Genomic DNA, 17256 nt, shown 5'->3' on the forward strand with positions numbered 1-17256 from the left:
ATTTTATATGTTTCTATAAGATCCCCTCTCATCCTTCTAAATTCCAGTGAATATAAGCCTAGTCGATCCATTCTTTCATCATATGTCAGTCCCGCCATCCCGGGAATTAACCTGGTGAACCTACGCTGCACTCCCTGAATTGTAAGAATGTCCTTCCCCAAACTAGGAGACCAAAACTGCACACAATACTCCAGGTGCGGTCTCACCAGGACCCTGTACAACTGCAGTAGGACCTGATTGATCCTAACCACAAATCCTCTCACTATGATTGTTTCAGAAGTTATTTAAGAGAAAGGCACATTTCTGTGTGATCTAAATAGCAATTGATTTTCAGAGTTGCAATGTAGGTTTTATCCATCCGGGCACACGCTGGACTTCACCATGCCAGAAATCCAAGAAAAATTGTCTGAGCAGCAACAAACACTGTAGACTGTGTAGGAAGGATCTGTAGATGCTGCTTTACAAGCAGGCCTGACCCGATGAGTTACTCCAGCATTTTGTGTCAATAAACACTGGAGATTGTCTTGTTGCAGATTATTCAGAAGTAGCAGCCATTAATTCAAAACAAGAACCAGTCTCCAGATATCTGTTATGATCAACATCAAAAGCAGTTTTTTGTTGTTTAAAACTAAAAGGACAGGTTTGCAAACGGACAGGCTGTCTAATCTCATGACCATGACTCATTGTCGTATGAATCAACCGAAGATAAAACAATGGGCCACATCAAACCAGAAATGTTCAGTTTTAGTTCTTTCATGCCCCTTCCTGACCTCACTAACTTCTATGCCCTCTTCCTCAGTGAATACAAATGCAAAACGCTCGTCTTAAACCTTGCCCACTTCCTTTGTTCCAGGCATAAATTGCCCTCCATTGTACTTGAGTTGTCCTGTCCGCTCTCCAGTTACCTTTTAGGTTTTTTTTAATGTATGTATAAAATGCCTTCTATCTGAGTTCTATAGTCTTTTTATGTTGGAAATATTAGTTCAGGTGCCCAAATGAGAAAATGCTAAGCATACTGTGTCTGGATTTGTAATTGAGAATTCATTATTCATTTATTTATTCATTTATCTCATATCATATCATATCATATATATACAGCCGGAAAATTGTTCCTTTTGCATAACTATTAGAAACTACAGACATTAGCTTAAAGAAAATATATTGTGTCATCTTCAGATGTTTTTCCTTCTTTGATGATAGACCTGAATCAGGATGAAAGTACTCATTTAGAAGCATATCTTCCAACTCAAGAATTCAATGCTAATTTCTATTTGATGCATATTCTTTCAGGATACGACCGTAGCAAGCTTTGCCCATACATTTGGTTAACACATGTATTGGCTTAACATTTACTCATTATTGAGTGTCTGCATTGATAAACACTATAAATAGATTAATACTGAAAATGTAAAGTCTGTTGAAAGGTCCACAGCCAGTGTCTAAGAAATTATATTTGATCAACTACAAATCTAAATCTAATGTAGATCAAATCATCCACAAACTGCCCGTATAAAATATGATCAATTCTCCAGTTAATGTAAGTGCAATTAACAGGCATTAATAATGTTGAAATTAAAACTATATTAAAGAGGAAATTTTCTCAGCATAGATACTACGTGTTATGCTTTGTCATGATTATGTCGTCGCTGCTTAGCTTTGTAGGCATCTGCTGCCAGATATAATCAGCTAGGCCTAAATCATATAGACTTGAAAGGGTTGACTGTTGTGCATTTAAACAAAGTGTACAATACATTGAGAAACAATGTGACTCAGTTTATTTATACCAGTGACCGATGTACGCTAGTCACAAATGTTTTATCTCCATTACATCACTACTTTTTAAGCCATCAAATGGTAGGGGTAGTAAATTCACAGTTATATGCCCTGAGAGTTTATATGTTGGTGAGTATAGCTGTTCAACAAATACTACCAAATTCATGCAGAAAGCAGGCCTGTATAATGTGCGGGTATTATACTGTTTCACTTGGCTGAATGTATGTTTGAATGGTTTTGCTAGCGACAGTCTTATAGGGGACATGGGGGAGGTCAGTCAAGATCGCTTGTGGTATATAAATTGGGTATTTCAATGTCCATCATATTGGTAACCTGTATGTTGGCTTTATACCAGCTTCTTAACTGGAGGACAATGATATTACTGCAAAGCAAAATTAAATATATTACTGGAATAGTAAATCAGAAGCTGCACTTCATAGAGCAGCTAAATTGGTTTGAAATTTGATTGCTATGAGCCTTGATTTTTACATTGAAATCCATTGCTGTTGATTGAAGTCAAAAACATAAGATCTTAAGATTAATGACATAGGTATAGAATGCTTTGACATAGGTAGATTTTAAGACAAAAAACATTGCAACTTTTAAGAAGCAATAGCACAGGAAGATGAGAAGAGATGAGAATATGGGAGATTGATTGAAGCCTTTCACATGGTTCCACATGGTAAACTGGTTCAAACAGTTAGTGTCCTTGAGATCCAGGAAAAGTTGGCAAACTGGATCCAAAATGGGCTGGACAATGGAAGATTATTTTTTTGTTATTTGATTCCCTTACCTAGTGGTGTCCCACAAGGATCAATGTTGGGACACTTAAAATATTTATAATATACATGAATGACTTGGATGTGGATGTGGGAGGCATGATCAGAAGGTTCGCAGAAGACACAAAGATTGATTGTGTGGAAGGTAGTCACCACTCTGCAGAGTGATATCGATGTGTCTGTGAAATGGGATGATAAATGGCTGCTGGATTTTAATCCAGACAAATACGGTATACTGGCCTTCACTTATCAGGGCATCAAATATAGAAATAGGGAATTTATGTTTCAACTTTATAAAATCCAGGTCAGAATGATTTCTTGATTAGTACGGGTGTCAGAAGTTATAGAGAAAAGGCAGGAGAATGGGGTGAGGAGGGAGAGATAGATCAACCATGATTGAATGGCGGAGTAGACTTGATGGGCCGCATGGTGTAATTCTGCTCCTATCATATGACCTAATGCAGCTGGAGTTCCGCAAGTAGTCTGGACATGCCATTGATGGTATGGTTGAGGTGCAGTGGTGAGTTTGCAGAGGAGATTCATCATATGTTGCCTGGAGTAGAACAGTTCAGTTATGAAGAGAGACTTGAGAAGCTAGGTCTGTTCTCACTGGACGTTCGGGGGGTGGGGGGTTGTCATGAGTTAGGTGTGTAAAATTATGAGATCATGTCTTAAACTTGGGTGAGGCCATGTCGTACAAACTTGAGGAGTTGACGAAGATGATTGATGAGGGCAGCGGATGTTGACTACATGGACATGAGTAAAGCATTCAATAAGCCCTCACATGGCAGGCTGATCTAGAAGACTAAAACACATACGATCCACAAAGATCTGGATGATTGGATTCAAAATTGGCTTGGCCATAGAAGATAGAGGGAAATGGTGGAGTAGTGTTATTCTAATCAGAGATCTGTGACCAGTGGTGTTACCTAGGGATCACTCGGCTGCTTTTGATTTATGTATAAATCGGGGATTTGGCAGTTAGAGTGTAATCCAGACTGGTGTGAGGTGTTGTACTTTTGGAGGTCAAATGTAAGAAGAAAGTATACCTAAAGGTTAGGACTCTGACGAGTATTGATATACAGAGAAATCCTGTAGTGCAAGTTCAAAGCTCCCTGAAAGTGGCAAGATAATGGGGAGTAAGGTAGAACCGTTAATAAAGGCATACTTGCCTTTATTGGTCAATGTATTGAATATAAAAGTTGGCAAGTTATGTTATACATATTTGCTTATGCCACATGTGGAATATTGTGTGCAGTTCTGGTTGCCGCATTACAGAGAGGACAAGGAAGCTTTGGAGAGGGTGCAGAAGAGGTTCACCAAATTTAAAAGAGGTTTGAGAGAGAAGTTTGTTTTACACAAAGTGTGGTAGGCGTGTCGGGCAGGATGGAACCAAATGCATTAGCAATATTTACGTGACATTTAGATAAACAAAACAATAGCAACATTTAAGAGGTTCATATCCAGGCAGAGAATGGAGGGATATGGAAATGGAAGGATATGGAGGGAAACAGAACATTACAGGAACAGGACTTTCAGCCCACAATGCTTCTGTCATGATGTCCATTTAAACTGAATTGCCAATGACATCAATATTGCTGGGGTTGCAGGCTGTGAGGATGGCTGTCAAAATGTACAGCAGGATATAGGTCAGCTCCAGGAATGGGTGGAGAAATGGTAAATCCAAGTAAGTATGAGGGTCTGCAATTTGGGAGGTCGAATGTAAGGAGAAATTATACAGTTAATGTCAAGACCCTTAGTCGCATTGATGTACAGAGGGATTTTAGGATCCAAGTCCATAACTCCCTGAAAGTGACAACATAAGCAGATAGTGGTAAAGAAGGCATATTTGGTGCATGTTGTATTAGGTCATTGTGTATTAGAGTCAGGAAGACAATAGGTGCCGGAATAGGCCATTCGGCCCTTCGAGCCAGCACCGCCATTCACTGTGATCATGGCTGATCATCCATAATCAATACCCCGTTCCTGCCTTCTCCCCATATCCCTCGACTCCGCTATCTTTAAGAGCTCTATCTAACTCTCTATTGAAAGCATCCAGAGAATTGGTCTCCACTGCCTTCTGAGGCAGAGAATTCCACAGATTCACAACTCTCAAGGTGAAAACGTTTTTCCTTATCTCCATTCTAAATGGCCTACCCCTTATTCTTAAACTGTGGCCCCTGGTTCTGGACTCCCCCAACATCTGGAACATGTTTCCTGCCTCTAGCGTGTCCAAACCCTTAATAATTTTATATGTTTCAATAAGATCCCCTCTCATCCTAAATTCCAAAGTATACAAGCCCAGTCGCTCCATTCTTTCAACATATGACAGTTGCGCCATCCTGGGAATTAATCTAGTGAACCTACGCTGCACGCCCTCAATAGCAAGAATGTCCTTCCTGAAATTTGGAGGCAAAAACTGCACACAATTCTCCAGGTGTAGTCTCACTAGAGCCCTGTCCAACTGCAGAAGAACCCTTTGCTCCTATACTCAACTCTTCTTGTTTTTAAGGCCAACATGCCATTAGCTTTCTTCACTGCCTGCTGTACCTGCATGCTTACTTTCAGTGACTGATGAACAAGGACACCCAGATCTCATTGTACTTCCCCTTTTCTTAACTTGACACCATTCAGATAGTAATCTGCCTTCCTGTTCTTGTCACCAAAGTGGATAACCTCACATTTATCCACATTAAACTGCATCTGCCATGCATCTACCCACTCACCCAACCTCTCCAAGTCACCCTGCAACCTCATAACATTCTCCTCACAGTTCACACAGCCACCCAGCTTTGTGCCATCTGCAAATTTGCTAATGTTACTTTTAATCCCTTCATCTAAATCATTAATGTATATTGTAAATAGCTGCGGTCCCAGCATCAAGCCTTGCGGTTCCCCACGAGTCACTGCCTGCCATTGTGAAAGGGACTCGTTAATCCCTACTCTTTGCTTCTGTCTGCCAACCAATTTTCTATCCATGTCAGTACTGTACCCCCAATACCATGTGTTCTAATTTTGCCCACTAATCTTCCTTGCGGGACCTTATCAAAGGCAGCTTTACAGGACTTTGGTTAGGCTGCACTTGGAGTATTGTGTGCATTTCTGGTCGCCTCATGACAGGAAGGATGAGGAGGCTCTGGAAAGGGTGCTGAGAAAGTTTAGCAGAATATTGTCTGGAAAAGGGAGCATTAGCTACAGGGAGAGGTTGGGCAGACTTGGATTGTTTTCTCTGGAACGCCCAAGAACGTGGAACTGCTGCCAGGGGTGGTGGTTGAGGCAGATGAGTTAGTGGCATTTAAGAGATGGTGGAATGGAGGGATATGGAGGGATATGAATTACGTGCAGGCAGATAACATTGTGAGTGGAAGGGTCTGTTCCCCTACCGTGCTATTTAGGGTTAGAGAGAAGAGATTTGGAGAGGATCTGAGAGGGACCAACTTCACTCAGAGAGTGATAAGTAGCTGGAATGCTCTGCCTCAGAGAATTATTAAAGCTGGGTTTCTTGGAGCATTGTCTAAATGAGCACTTGAATAGCCCAGGCATAAAATGTTACGGACAAAGTGCAAGGAGATGGGATTAATATAGGAAGGTGCCCATTAGTCAGTTGGTTCTAATTGCCTGTTTCGATGCTGTACAGTTCCGTCTCAATAACAGGTCATTTTTATTTCTATTAAAAAAACCATAGATAACCCAAAATTAGAGTACACCTGCTTTATAGTTGGAACTAAATGTTTTGTTTTGTGGCCTTTTATGCTGCCATATTCTACATGTCCTAGAAGTAGTAATGTGATACTGTAAGATTGCACAATACTGAGTATTCAGCATTTGCCGCTCAACCAAACTCAATGTCTAGTGCCAAATTGCTAAATATTTGATGCCAAATGAAATTTCTTGAAAATAAAAGAAATAAGTATTTTTTAAAAGAAGTCTCAAAATGTTTCGACTGAATTTATTGACATCTAAAGGGTGATTAAAAACCAGATGCAAGGTTGGTGGTACTTCAAACCTGATTTGATAAAAGACTACTACTAGTGGGATCCATGGGTCGGAATTGGTGTCAGATTTCACTGCACTTGACAGGCTACATCTGTCGACTTAAATTTTTCACCAGTATATCTGCGTCAAAAAGAAAAAGGTTGTTCCATCTTCCAAACTGTCATGAATGCAGGAAGCGAAAATGGGATGGTGTGAGAGAATCTCAGCAGGGGAACTCTTAACAAATGAGAGACAGATATTGACAGACAGTCTGCAGTTTTGGTGATGAATGTATTTCATACACTGCTGCTCAAGGTCACTTGATGCTCAAAACATTTGCTCAGCATCAAAACCTACTCAGCTTTTTAATGTGATAGTGGACACAAAAATTAACTAGGAGACTCTTCCTCCCCAAAAATATCTTTGGAGGAAATAAGCACTTTTTCTCTTTATCTTAACTGAATCCTTTTTTAAATCGCTGAAATATTTGCACGGCTGCTGATTATTTTCATTCCAAATTTCTTGAAGCAGCTGACTCCTGCCTGGAAAATTAAAAAAAACTAGGCAATCTTCCGATACCATGCCTAAGTGACCAGACAAAATAGACATCGATTATCAGGAGCAACAACGAAGCTGCTGGAGGAACTCAGCAGGTCGAGCAGCATCTGTGGCAGGGGAGGGTGCAGAATAGTCAGTGTTTTAGGTTGTGATCGTACTTCAGGACTGAGAGTGAAGAGAGAAGATAAGTCACCATAAAGAGGAGATGGGGAGGGGAGGCGAGGAGTGAAGAATAATGGGGAGAAGGGGTCAGGCGAAAGAGGGAGAGTGGTAGGGTTGGGAAACAGAGGCAGATGGGTGATAGGTAGAAGCAGATAAAAGGGAAATAGAGATGGAGAGGAGTGGGGAGGGGAGGGTTAAGGTGCGGACAGAAGGTGGAAGATGATAAACGAGATGCAAAACTACAGGTGATGGAATCTGCTAAATAAGAAAGATAATGGGAACAATTAAGGGAGAAATGACAGGGAGATGGAAGCAGATTGTGGATGGAATACAGTGGATACAGTGTGTGGGTAAGAAGCGGATGGAACTTGGAAGGGGAGGAAGACAAAATAGGTGAAATAGACAAAACTGGGAGGTGGATCAGAAAGAGACAGAGAGGGGAACACAAGAAGTGAGGGTTACCTGAAATTGGAATATTTATTCCAGCTATAATTTCTCCACTCTCAGTCCTTAAGCAGAGTCTCAACCCAAAACATCAGCAATTCCTTTTAACCAACCCGTCCCCGTCCCCCCTCCAAAAAAAAATGCTACTGACCCGCTGAATTTCAGACAATAGGTGCTGAATGCATTCAAGAGAGAGCTAGATAGAGCTCTTAAGGATAGCGGAGTCAGGGGGTATGGGGAGAAAGCAGGAACGGGGTACTGATTGAGAATGATCAGCCATGATCACATTGAATGGCGGTGCTGGCTTGGAGGGCCGAATGGCCTCCTCCTGCACCTATTGTCTATTGTCTATAAAGGTGGCCTAATGAATCCTGTTCATTGGTGACCCCTCAAGATGTCAATGGGAATTTGGGGATACTAATGCCATCAAATAGATTTTTCCTTGTTAGAGATAAGTTTAGGTTTATTATTATTGCCATGTGTACTGAGGCACAGTGAAAAGCTTTGCTTTGCATGCTATCCAAACAGATCAGATATACCATACACTAAAACAATATACTCAAACTCAAGTACAATAGATAGAGCAAAGGAGAAGAAGCAGTTTACAGAATATAGTTCTCAGCAATGTAGCACATCAGTTCCATAGACAAAGTGCAATATCCACGATAGAGCTGAATCGGACAGTACCCTAAGGAGGCCAGACAAGAAAGTCGAGCTGAGACCTTGATCGGATTGTAACAGATGAAATAAACATATTAAATCTGTTTCCGTTTCCAATATGTTTGAATTGCTATGGAATGAATGATATTATTGAATATTTTGATTATCTGGAAATTAAACCGAAACACAATTAAATCTCACTCTTTAAAGTAAGACTGATTTTTACACAAATTTATATAGCATTTTCAATATATTTTTATCTACTTATATACTTTATCTTGTTTTCTGTATGAACATTTTTTAGTGTCAAAGTCACATACCTCAGCACTTTTTAATATCTATTTTCTCCCTGACAGACCATCCATGGCCATAGTGGGCCAATAACTGCAGTATCATTTGCTCCTGACGGACGATATCTAGCCACATATTCTAATGCTGATAGCCACATCTCTTTCTGGCAGGTATGTTCATACTTTATCTTTTGTTTGTACATGTTTTGCATGAATTTCTTTAGTTATCTTCAGTTAAAGCAAAAGGATAACCAGATAGATGATGTTCTAAACAATTTATTTAGGGAGAGGAGTATAGAAATTACCTTGTTACCTTTTAATAGAGCTAAGGGTCATCCTAATACTATTTGTGAAAATCCCATGAAGATTGAGATCCTCAATTGTGAGGCTCACACAACAACATTAGCAAGTTGAACATGAAGTGCTGGAGTAACTCATGCAGCATCCCTGGAGAACATGGAGAGCTGACATTTCAGTTCGAGACCCTTCTCAGAATCAGAACTATCAGCCAGACCCAGGCTCGTGCATTACAAACTCAAAAATCCTAACAATGGACCCATTTCAGAAACAGCTGTATCTTGCCCTTGAAGAGTTGGCACTTTGGTGGATGAAATACAATGGCCACAATTACATGAACTTTAGTCTTATAATTCATAAGTCTCATGAAGAAATTCACTGCAGGTTTTTTTACTGATCCGTTTAGACCAGCTTGGTACTATGATAGATCCATGAACAGTGCTGAATTTGCTATTTCATTTGGCCTCTGCATTTCTGCTGATAGATTGGGCTCAACTAATGCCCCTGTGCAGATGAATGGTAATAACATCCCAAAGATTTAATTCCTGATTCATATAAATCCAGGAGAGAGCTTGTTTAATAAATCATTTGTCTAATTAAAAATTGTACTTTTAAATTGAGATTCTTTTCCAAACAATCCAATTCCCAGCTGTGATCATTACTGAGATTTCAACATAAAATTTACACCTTCTTTCAGCTTGTCATTAATCGATCAAACAGTCACTTCTCATCACTTGGCCTTGTTCATCACATTGTCTGGGCCAACAAATGAAGCTGGGAAATGTTGATGGCCTCACAATGCAGATGATTTAATAAGACATAAAACTTAAGATCACTTTCTCAGAATTAATTACAACAATTAAATAATAAGTCACATTTTAAATTGGGGTGAATAACTGGTTAGATAATTTCCTCGTTTTGCTTGACAATCAGACCCGAATCTGCTTTTTTTGCCCTTCTCTAATTGTTCACTATATTAATCTTTGGATGTGTTTATGAAGGCAGCAAGAGTTTCTTTACTCTTGTGTAAAACAGATCCCGTGCATTTGAAATGTGACCTCGGGCTATATTCTGTTCCATTATTAATATTAAAAAGAACACAGTAGCATTTGTCATCTTAAAACGTGGATGACTCCACGTGAATTAAAACAATTCTGAAAATGTAATTGATGTATTTCATCTGCTCCCAAAGAACATCATTCTGATCCTGGAGATATCCTAGATGAAAGTTTCTCCAAAACCTCTAGAAACCCCAGTTTTAATCTAGAGATGATTATTACTCTTCTTGCTATTCAATTTTGAAAGGTTGCGCATGAGTTTAATTTTTTTAATTTCATGCTTGTTTACATAGCTCTTGCTCTCCCACATCAGTCAGCATTTAAACAAAGCTGCAGTCTGTTGAGCTCAGCCTCACATTAGTGCGAAGCAAACTTGGGGCCAGCCCAGTTAGGACATTAACATCAGTGGAGCTATAAATGACTTGCCAGGTGTACCAATAAAAATTCCCTTACATTCCTCATCAACATTAAGCAGATTTCGCATGGCTAAAAGTATCATCTTGCAGAACTAATGCTAAATCAAGTTCTTGTTTGCCTTCATGAGTAGAAGTAAAAGATCACATGGTACTACTTTGAAAAAGAGATGCTTTCAAGTCAAGTGGAGTTTATTGTGAAGGGCACAAGTATGGTGATAGGCAGGTACAGTGATAATCTTGTGAAGGGCACAAGTATGGTGATAAGCAGGCACAGGGATAATCACACAGCAGCATCATTTGCACATAGTAAAGTACAAGAAAGATAGAAACAAAAAGGACAATAGTTGTACATTGAAATTATTTAAATGATGTTTGGAATTCTGGGAATTGAACCATGAGATTTGTCTCTTTTGAGAGTAGTAAATAATGTGAAAGAATTTGAGGATGACTGAAAAGGAATGGGTGATTTGAACATACTAATTTCTCAGCTTGCACTATAATTTTTTAGATATATATTGCATACGTTCTGATAACATCCACACAAAGCACTTTCCAACCGGGATCACAAGAATAATCAGGAATAAAAAGCTTTGGTTGCAGGGAATTTTCTCTGGAAATGAAGTATTGTCTTGCTATGCGTATTTTTTAGTCACTAATATTCTAACTTTACAGATGAACACTTCTCTGTTGGGAAGTATTGGCATGCTGAACTCAGCCCCTCAACTTCGATGTATGAAAACCTACCAGGTGCCTCCTGTTCATCCTGCTTCTCCAGGTTCACAGAATGCATTGAAACTGGCACGTCTGATCTGGACCTCGAACCGCAATGTCATCCTCATGGCACACGATGGGAAAGAGCATCGGTTTATGGTTTGAAGCCGCCACTGTAATCACGTGAAATAATAAACAAGTAAAAAACGTGTATTGTTGTTTGCAATGCTGGTTAATGTTTACATTAAATTACTTATGTGTAGATTTGTTTTCATGAAGTTTATAATTTGCAATGTCAATTTTCAATTTTGCAATGTGGATTTTTGTGCACCCTGATATTCTTCGTATATCCCAGTCATCAATGATTTAAGAGTAGTTTTTTTTTAGGTTTGCACATAATTTCCTCCCTTTTGCAAATCTAAGATCAATCTACTGCAGTAGAAGTAAAACGCATCCTATACACCCGATTAAAACTTGAGCTCTCCTCAAGGGGCAAGTAAAGTGACAGTCAAAGATGATAAGAACTAAAGTTAGAGAATTGGATTTTATCCCTAAATTTAACTTGAGCATAGACATGGGACAAACAGTTTTGTTAGAAATGAGCAAGCTTTCAAGGCAGTTTATGTTGATAATTGAGCACAATATGTTACTGGCAAATTCTATTTTATTTTCCGGAGATGGGAAAAACAATGCAATGACAAGGAAAATTATGTTTAAAAAAAAATCAAAAGTATACTTACATTAGCTCATTCAAATCCTAATCTTACAAATTGTGAATTATAGAATGCAAACCATTTCGACGTTACTAGGATGACTCGGTTCCAAAGACCTAATAAGGAAATTAAAACATATTTGATTTGATTTGATTTTCCTTTTACAAACACTTTGGATGAAAGCAGACTGTTAAAGTTACAGGGAGTCAAATGTGAATACCTGATTACTATATGGCAAGAGTTCAGTAGGTTATTTTTCGAATGTGTCGACCCTAAGGTGAAATAGCTAGTCAAGTAAGGTTGAAATGATTCCAGTCCTTCTTTGCAATCATGCAATTTGACAAACATGGTGGCCTGACCTAGAAACATAGAAAAATAGGTGCAGGAGTAGGCCATTCGGCCCTTCGAGCCAGCACTGCCATTCAATATGATCATGGCTGATCATCTAAAACCAGTACCCCGTTACTGCTTTTTCCCCATATCCCTTGATTCCTTTAGCCTAAGAGCTAAGAGCTGACAAGCTTTGGGACATTTATGATAATACTTGCCTACAGGCAGCAAAATCTTTGCTATGTAAATTTTAGCTTTATGCCCCAGGTACCTGGAGATCCTAAACTTTGTCGTCAACCTCTACATGAGGTTTCAGCAAAAAATATACGGGGTGTCTTCCTTAGGCAAAGAAGGTCCACTCCATCAATTATAAATTTAAAAAAATGTGCTTGTGTAAATTTCTCAGTGGCATGGCTTGAAAAGGCACAACAGATAACCGAAAAATAAGTAGGAAAGCCAAAGGGGGATTGAAAGGTATAGGTTGTACAAATTTAACCTCGATGCTCAGTGCCTTTTTGCCTACAGTTTAGGAGGATAATGGGCTGGATAAAAATACAATACTTTGTTGCGAAACTCCATAAAAACATAATACTTTTATCTTAAATTGACATCATCAGTAAACATATCTGGGTTAGCCTCCAAAGCATGTTTATTAGGCGATTCTACACACCGGATATAAAGGCTTTCCTAATAATCTATGTTAATGCAATGGATGCACCAAGATTATAATAAAGTTTACGTCTATAAGTATTTTAGGAGGAAAATCAAATGGCCACTCAAACCATCAGTAAAGTAATGGAACAGAAATAATGGTGACTGTCTTGAACAATTGCCATTTAATACAGCGTAAGGGTGAAAACCACATAAGGAGAACTTTGCTTTGTTTTTCTTTATTTTTTTAAAAATCCTTATGTTAATTGTAATCTTTGCTGAAAATGTACATTTTTGAGGAAGCAAAATTCTATTATGAAGTCTGAAATTTATCGTGAGTTGTCTTGTATAAGTGCTACATGTTTAATGTTGCTTTGCTATTAGACTGGTGCCGATATGCAATCGTGCTGTGCTGATCTGCAGTACACTAACCATCTAAAGTCAATTTACATTGATTGAATGTTTCTATTGTAGATTATGTCTGCGTGCAATCGCAGAGGTGCAAAGTCAGAGTTGGGATCCGCTTTGACTTTTACTTATTTCGGTGTTCCCAAATGCCCCAAACCCAGTAGCAGAGTTAATTCCAGTTATTGTGTGTGTACTAATGAATAGACCAAACTGAATTAAAGATTCCAGTCGATGTGAATTCAGAGTGAGTCAAGGTTCTGTATCAAAATAATTTATTTTATTTTAAACTTGTAGTTTCTCCTACTGAATTTGGTGGAATTCTATCATTTCCATTTCTCCCTATGCTTGATGACTTGTAAATTCTGAAGCTGTAGCGTCCTGAATTAAAACAACTTTTTGCATGCATAGTATTACTGCCAACCACTATTTAGCCATGCTCTTCAAATTCATGCAAGAACTCTTCCAGTATCAATACACAATTATTATCAGATCACAATTAAAGGTAAAATGATCAGTATTACACTTAGTTCTTACTAGACAATGTCATGTGTGGAAGATCACATGTGGAAGATTTTATGTTTTAATTTATCTGTCCTAAACTCTAGAATTTCTTGAATTCGAATGTGATATAATTGTTATATTTATTTTGATTTCAGTTATTGTTCTAAGAACATGAGAATGACAACAGCAGTCATCATGTTTCTTATATATATTACATTTTTCACGGTCTTCCATGCCGAGCTCAAAGATCTGTCCACTTATTTCTTTTCAATTAATATTCATACCATTTCACTTCTAGGGCTGATTTGATAATATATATATATATATGTTTTGCCTCGGGCATTTTATTCACTGATCAACTCCAAAGTTTCACTTAAAACTGTCCATGCCCCTGTACATATTCCATGACTACCTTAGATAGACACAAAAAGCTGGAGTAACTCAGTGGGACAGGCAGCATCTCTGGAGAAAAGGAATGGGTGACATTTCAGGTTGAGACCCTTGAAGGGTCCTTCTCTCCAGAAATGCTGAATTACTCCAGCTGAGTTACTCCAGCTTTTTGTGTCTATCTTCGGTTTAAACCAGCATCTGCAGTTCCTTCTTACCATGATTACCTTAAATGTATTCCATGTGCATTGTAATGCAAGATTTAAGAAGAGAAAGGAAATGATATCAGGACATTCGGTAAGCTATATGCATTGTCTGACAACAGAGATTTTGCACATTAAATGCTGCCAAACTGAATTTTTTGTTCCTCCAAACTGTTGGGTTCTAATGGAAATTGTCCTTATAATTACATGTCATGGAAATAGATCACACCAAAGGGAATAATACTTGGTCAAAGTGCATGTTAGGCAATATTCTAATGGATTTTATAGTACTCCCAGCTATCAATATAGTATACTCTTGCATTGAGGAAACCCACACAACTCAATGACACTCCTAAATTCTGTTAATAATATTCATGGTGTAAACTATTGGTAAACCTAAAGAAGAAAATTGTTTTTTATATCCATTTGCTTTCCACTGCTTTAGATTACATAGCCAACCATGGCAATAACATTTATTTCAGGAAAGGCATCTATTTGAACGCCAGTTAATTAAGAATCAAGCGATGGACAACTCAATATTGTAGCTTATGGGGTCAACAGTGCTGCTTTTTGTGTAATTCTGAGTAAAATGCAGCTAGATTTACCGACCAAGCATTGTGCTGTAATTTCATCCAGATTGATTCAGTACAAAATTATCGTTTCCAGTTTTGATGAGTATCCTGCAAAACTCTTATTGTTAATTTCATGCATTCCACAATTTAGTTCACTCCATATCTGGATTAGTCAATATGGAATCATCTATCTACAGCTTTTCTCCTCATTTGGTGGTAAAACAAATTAAGTGATATTTCAAAAATTCAACTAAATAGCTGTATCTGCCTGTGTTTGCTATGTAAAGTAATTACTTCGCAACATATCCTCACATGTTGGGTTTTTTCTGTAACAACAGCCATGTGTCTAATTAAAAGAAAATTATAGTTCAATAAGCAACTCCTGTGAATTTTCTAACATACCAAAGGGAGATTTAAGATATCACTATTTTTTGTCGATGTTGTGCTACAGTAGCTGGTGTGTCTTCAATCACTCATAGTTCCTCAGGCAACTTTGTGGGTGAATGCAATGTCCGTGATGGAACTGATCAATACCAACCTAGAAGATCACAAGTTAATCCCCAGACGATCCAACCTTCGTTTGATTGTCTGCGTAAAAGAAAAAGAAGAAAGGAATTGATATAGCAGGAACTTTCATGCTTTACTTTCTATGTCTCCTGGCCCTCAAGATAACCTGATCAAGCCTGGCAAACTTATGACCTTAAGGAAAGCTTGAACATGAAATCGGACAGGGCTATAGTGGTAGGAGAATCATCAGTTAGGGAACAGACACAAGGTTCTGTGATAGAAATGAGATTCCAGGATGGTGTGTTGCCTCCCTGGTGGCACGGTCCAAGCATGTCTCGGAGCAGCTGCAGAGCATTCTCAAGAGGGAGTGTGAGCAGCCGGATGTCGTGTATGTTGGCACAAATGACATAGGTAGGAAAAGGGAGTTGATTTTGACAAATTGAGTGAATGGATAACTATTTGGCCGAACCAGGATATTGTGGATTAAGGTGAAGTTATCCACTTAAGTGAAAATGCAGAGTATTACCGGTGATTGGGAAATATTGATGTACTACGAAAGTTGGATGGGAATGTTCAATAGCTAGGGATAGGTTAATTGAACCCTGAGATTGGTAATCAATGAGATGGCTGCATAGAAATCACTGAGGGGATTATTGGGGTTGCAACCAGAATGGTTGGGCATCAGAGTTTGAACCGTAGCAATCAGTAAGCATATGTATTCTTGATTAGTACGGGTATCAGAGTTATGGGGAGAATGAGTTTAGGAGGGAGAGATAGATCAGCCATGATTGAATGGCAGAGTAGACTTGATGGGCTGAATGTCATAATTCTACTAATCCTTATGACCTTATGTATTAGCGAGAGACCAATCTCAGCCATCTTCAAAGCACTACATGTCATAGTCATTTTGTACAACATAGAAACAAGCCCTACAGCCCACTTTATTTATGCTGACCATCATGCCTATTTATATCATGCCTATTTATAATGTGCATGCCTGCATTAATATCATATTCTTCTATGCCCTGCTCATTTAAGTATCAGTCCAGATGTCTCTTAGAAGTTGTTACTGTTCTTGCCTCTACCACCTCCTCAGGCATTTTATTCCAGACACCAACCACTCTTTGTGTGAAACATTTAAACCCTCAAACCCCCTTTCACCTTAAATCTATGTCTTCTGGGCTAGGGGTGACTTGTACAAAAGGGACGGGTTACATCTTAACAGCAGGGGGACAAACATTCTGGCAGGCAGGTTTGCTAGTGCGACACCTGTGGCTTTAAACTAAGTAGTGGGGGGGAGGGGTTAACAAATTGGGAATATGAAGATGAGGTTAAAGGGAATACAGGAGATATTGCAGAAGACTCTCGGAAGAATGGGATCAGAAGTTCTAGAGGGGAAAAGAGATTATGGGCAGGGCCATTTGTGACCGATGTGAGAGGGGAGGTAAATACAGAAGTTAAAATGTTGTACTTAAATGCGTGTAGTATAAAAAATAAAGTGGATGAGCTTGAGGCTCAATTAGTCATGGGCAAGTATGATGTTGTAGGGATCACTGAGACATGGCTACAAGAGGACCAGGGCTGGGAACTGAATATTCAGGGGTACACAACGTATAGAAAAGACAGACAGGTGGGCAGAGGGGGTGGGGTTGCTCTGCTGGTAAGGAATGATATTCATTCCCTTGCAAGGGGTGACATAGAATCAGGAAATGTTGAATCAGTATGGATAGAAATGAGGAATTGTAAGGGTAAAAAGACCCTAATGGGAGTTATCTATAGGCCCCCAAACAGTAGCCTCCACATAGGGTGCAAGTTGAATCAGGAGATAAAATTGGCGTGTCACAAATGTAATGCTACGGTG

General features: G+C 38.9%; 1 protein-coding gene across 5 annotated transcripts in view; it reads left to right on the forward strand.

The window, feature by feature from the left end:
• The window catches only part of wdr7 (WD repeat domain 7), a 467098-nt gene extending 451858 nt beyond the window's left edge, over positions 1–15240 (forward strand). For all 5 annotated transcript variants that reach the window (XM_078423760.1, XM_078423677.1, XM_078423842.1 and 2 more), the window contains 2 exons: positions 8708–8812; positions 11085–15240. In XM_078423760.1, coding sequence (XP_078279886.1) covers positions 8708–8812; positions 11085–11288 — 309 coding nt within the window. In that variant the 3' untranslated portion in view covers positions 11289–15240. The remainder of the gene's footprint in view (positions 1–8707; positions 8813–11084) is intronic.
• The last annotated feature ends 2016 nt before the right edge of the window (positions 15241–17256 follow it).

The sequence above is a fragment of the Rhinoraja longicauda genome, chromosome 1, assembly GCF_053455715.1.
Source record: "Rhinoraja longicauda isolate Sanriku21f chromosome 1, sRhiLon1.1, whole genome shotgun sequence".
NCBI lineage: Eukaryota > Metazoa > Chordata > Chondrichthyes > Rajiformes > Arhynchobatidae > Rhinoraja > Rhinoraja longicauda.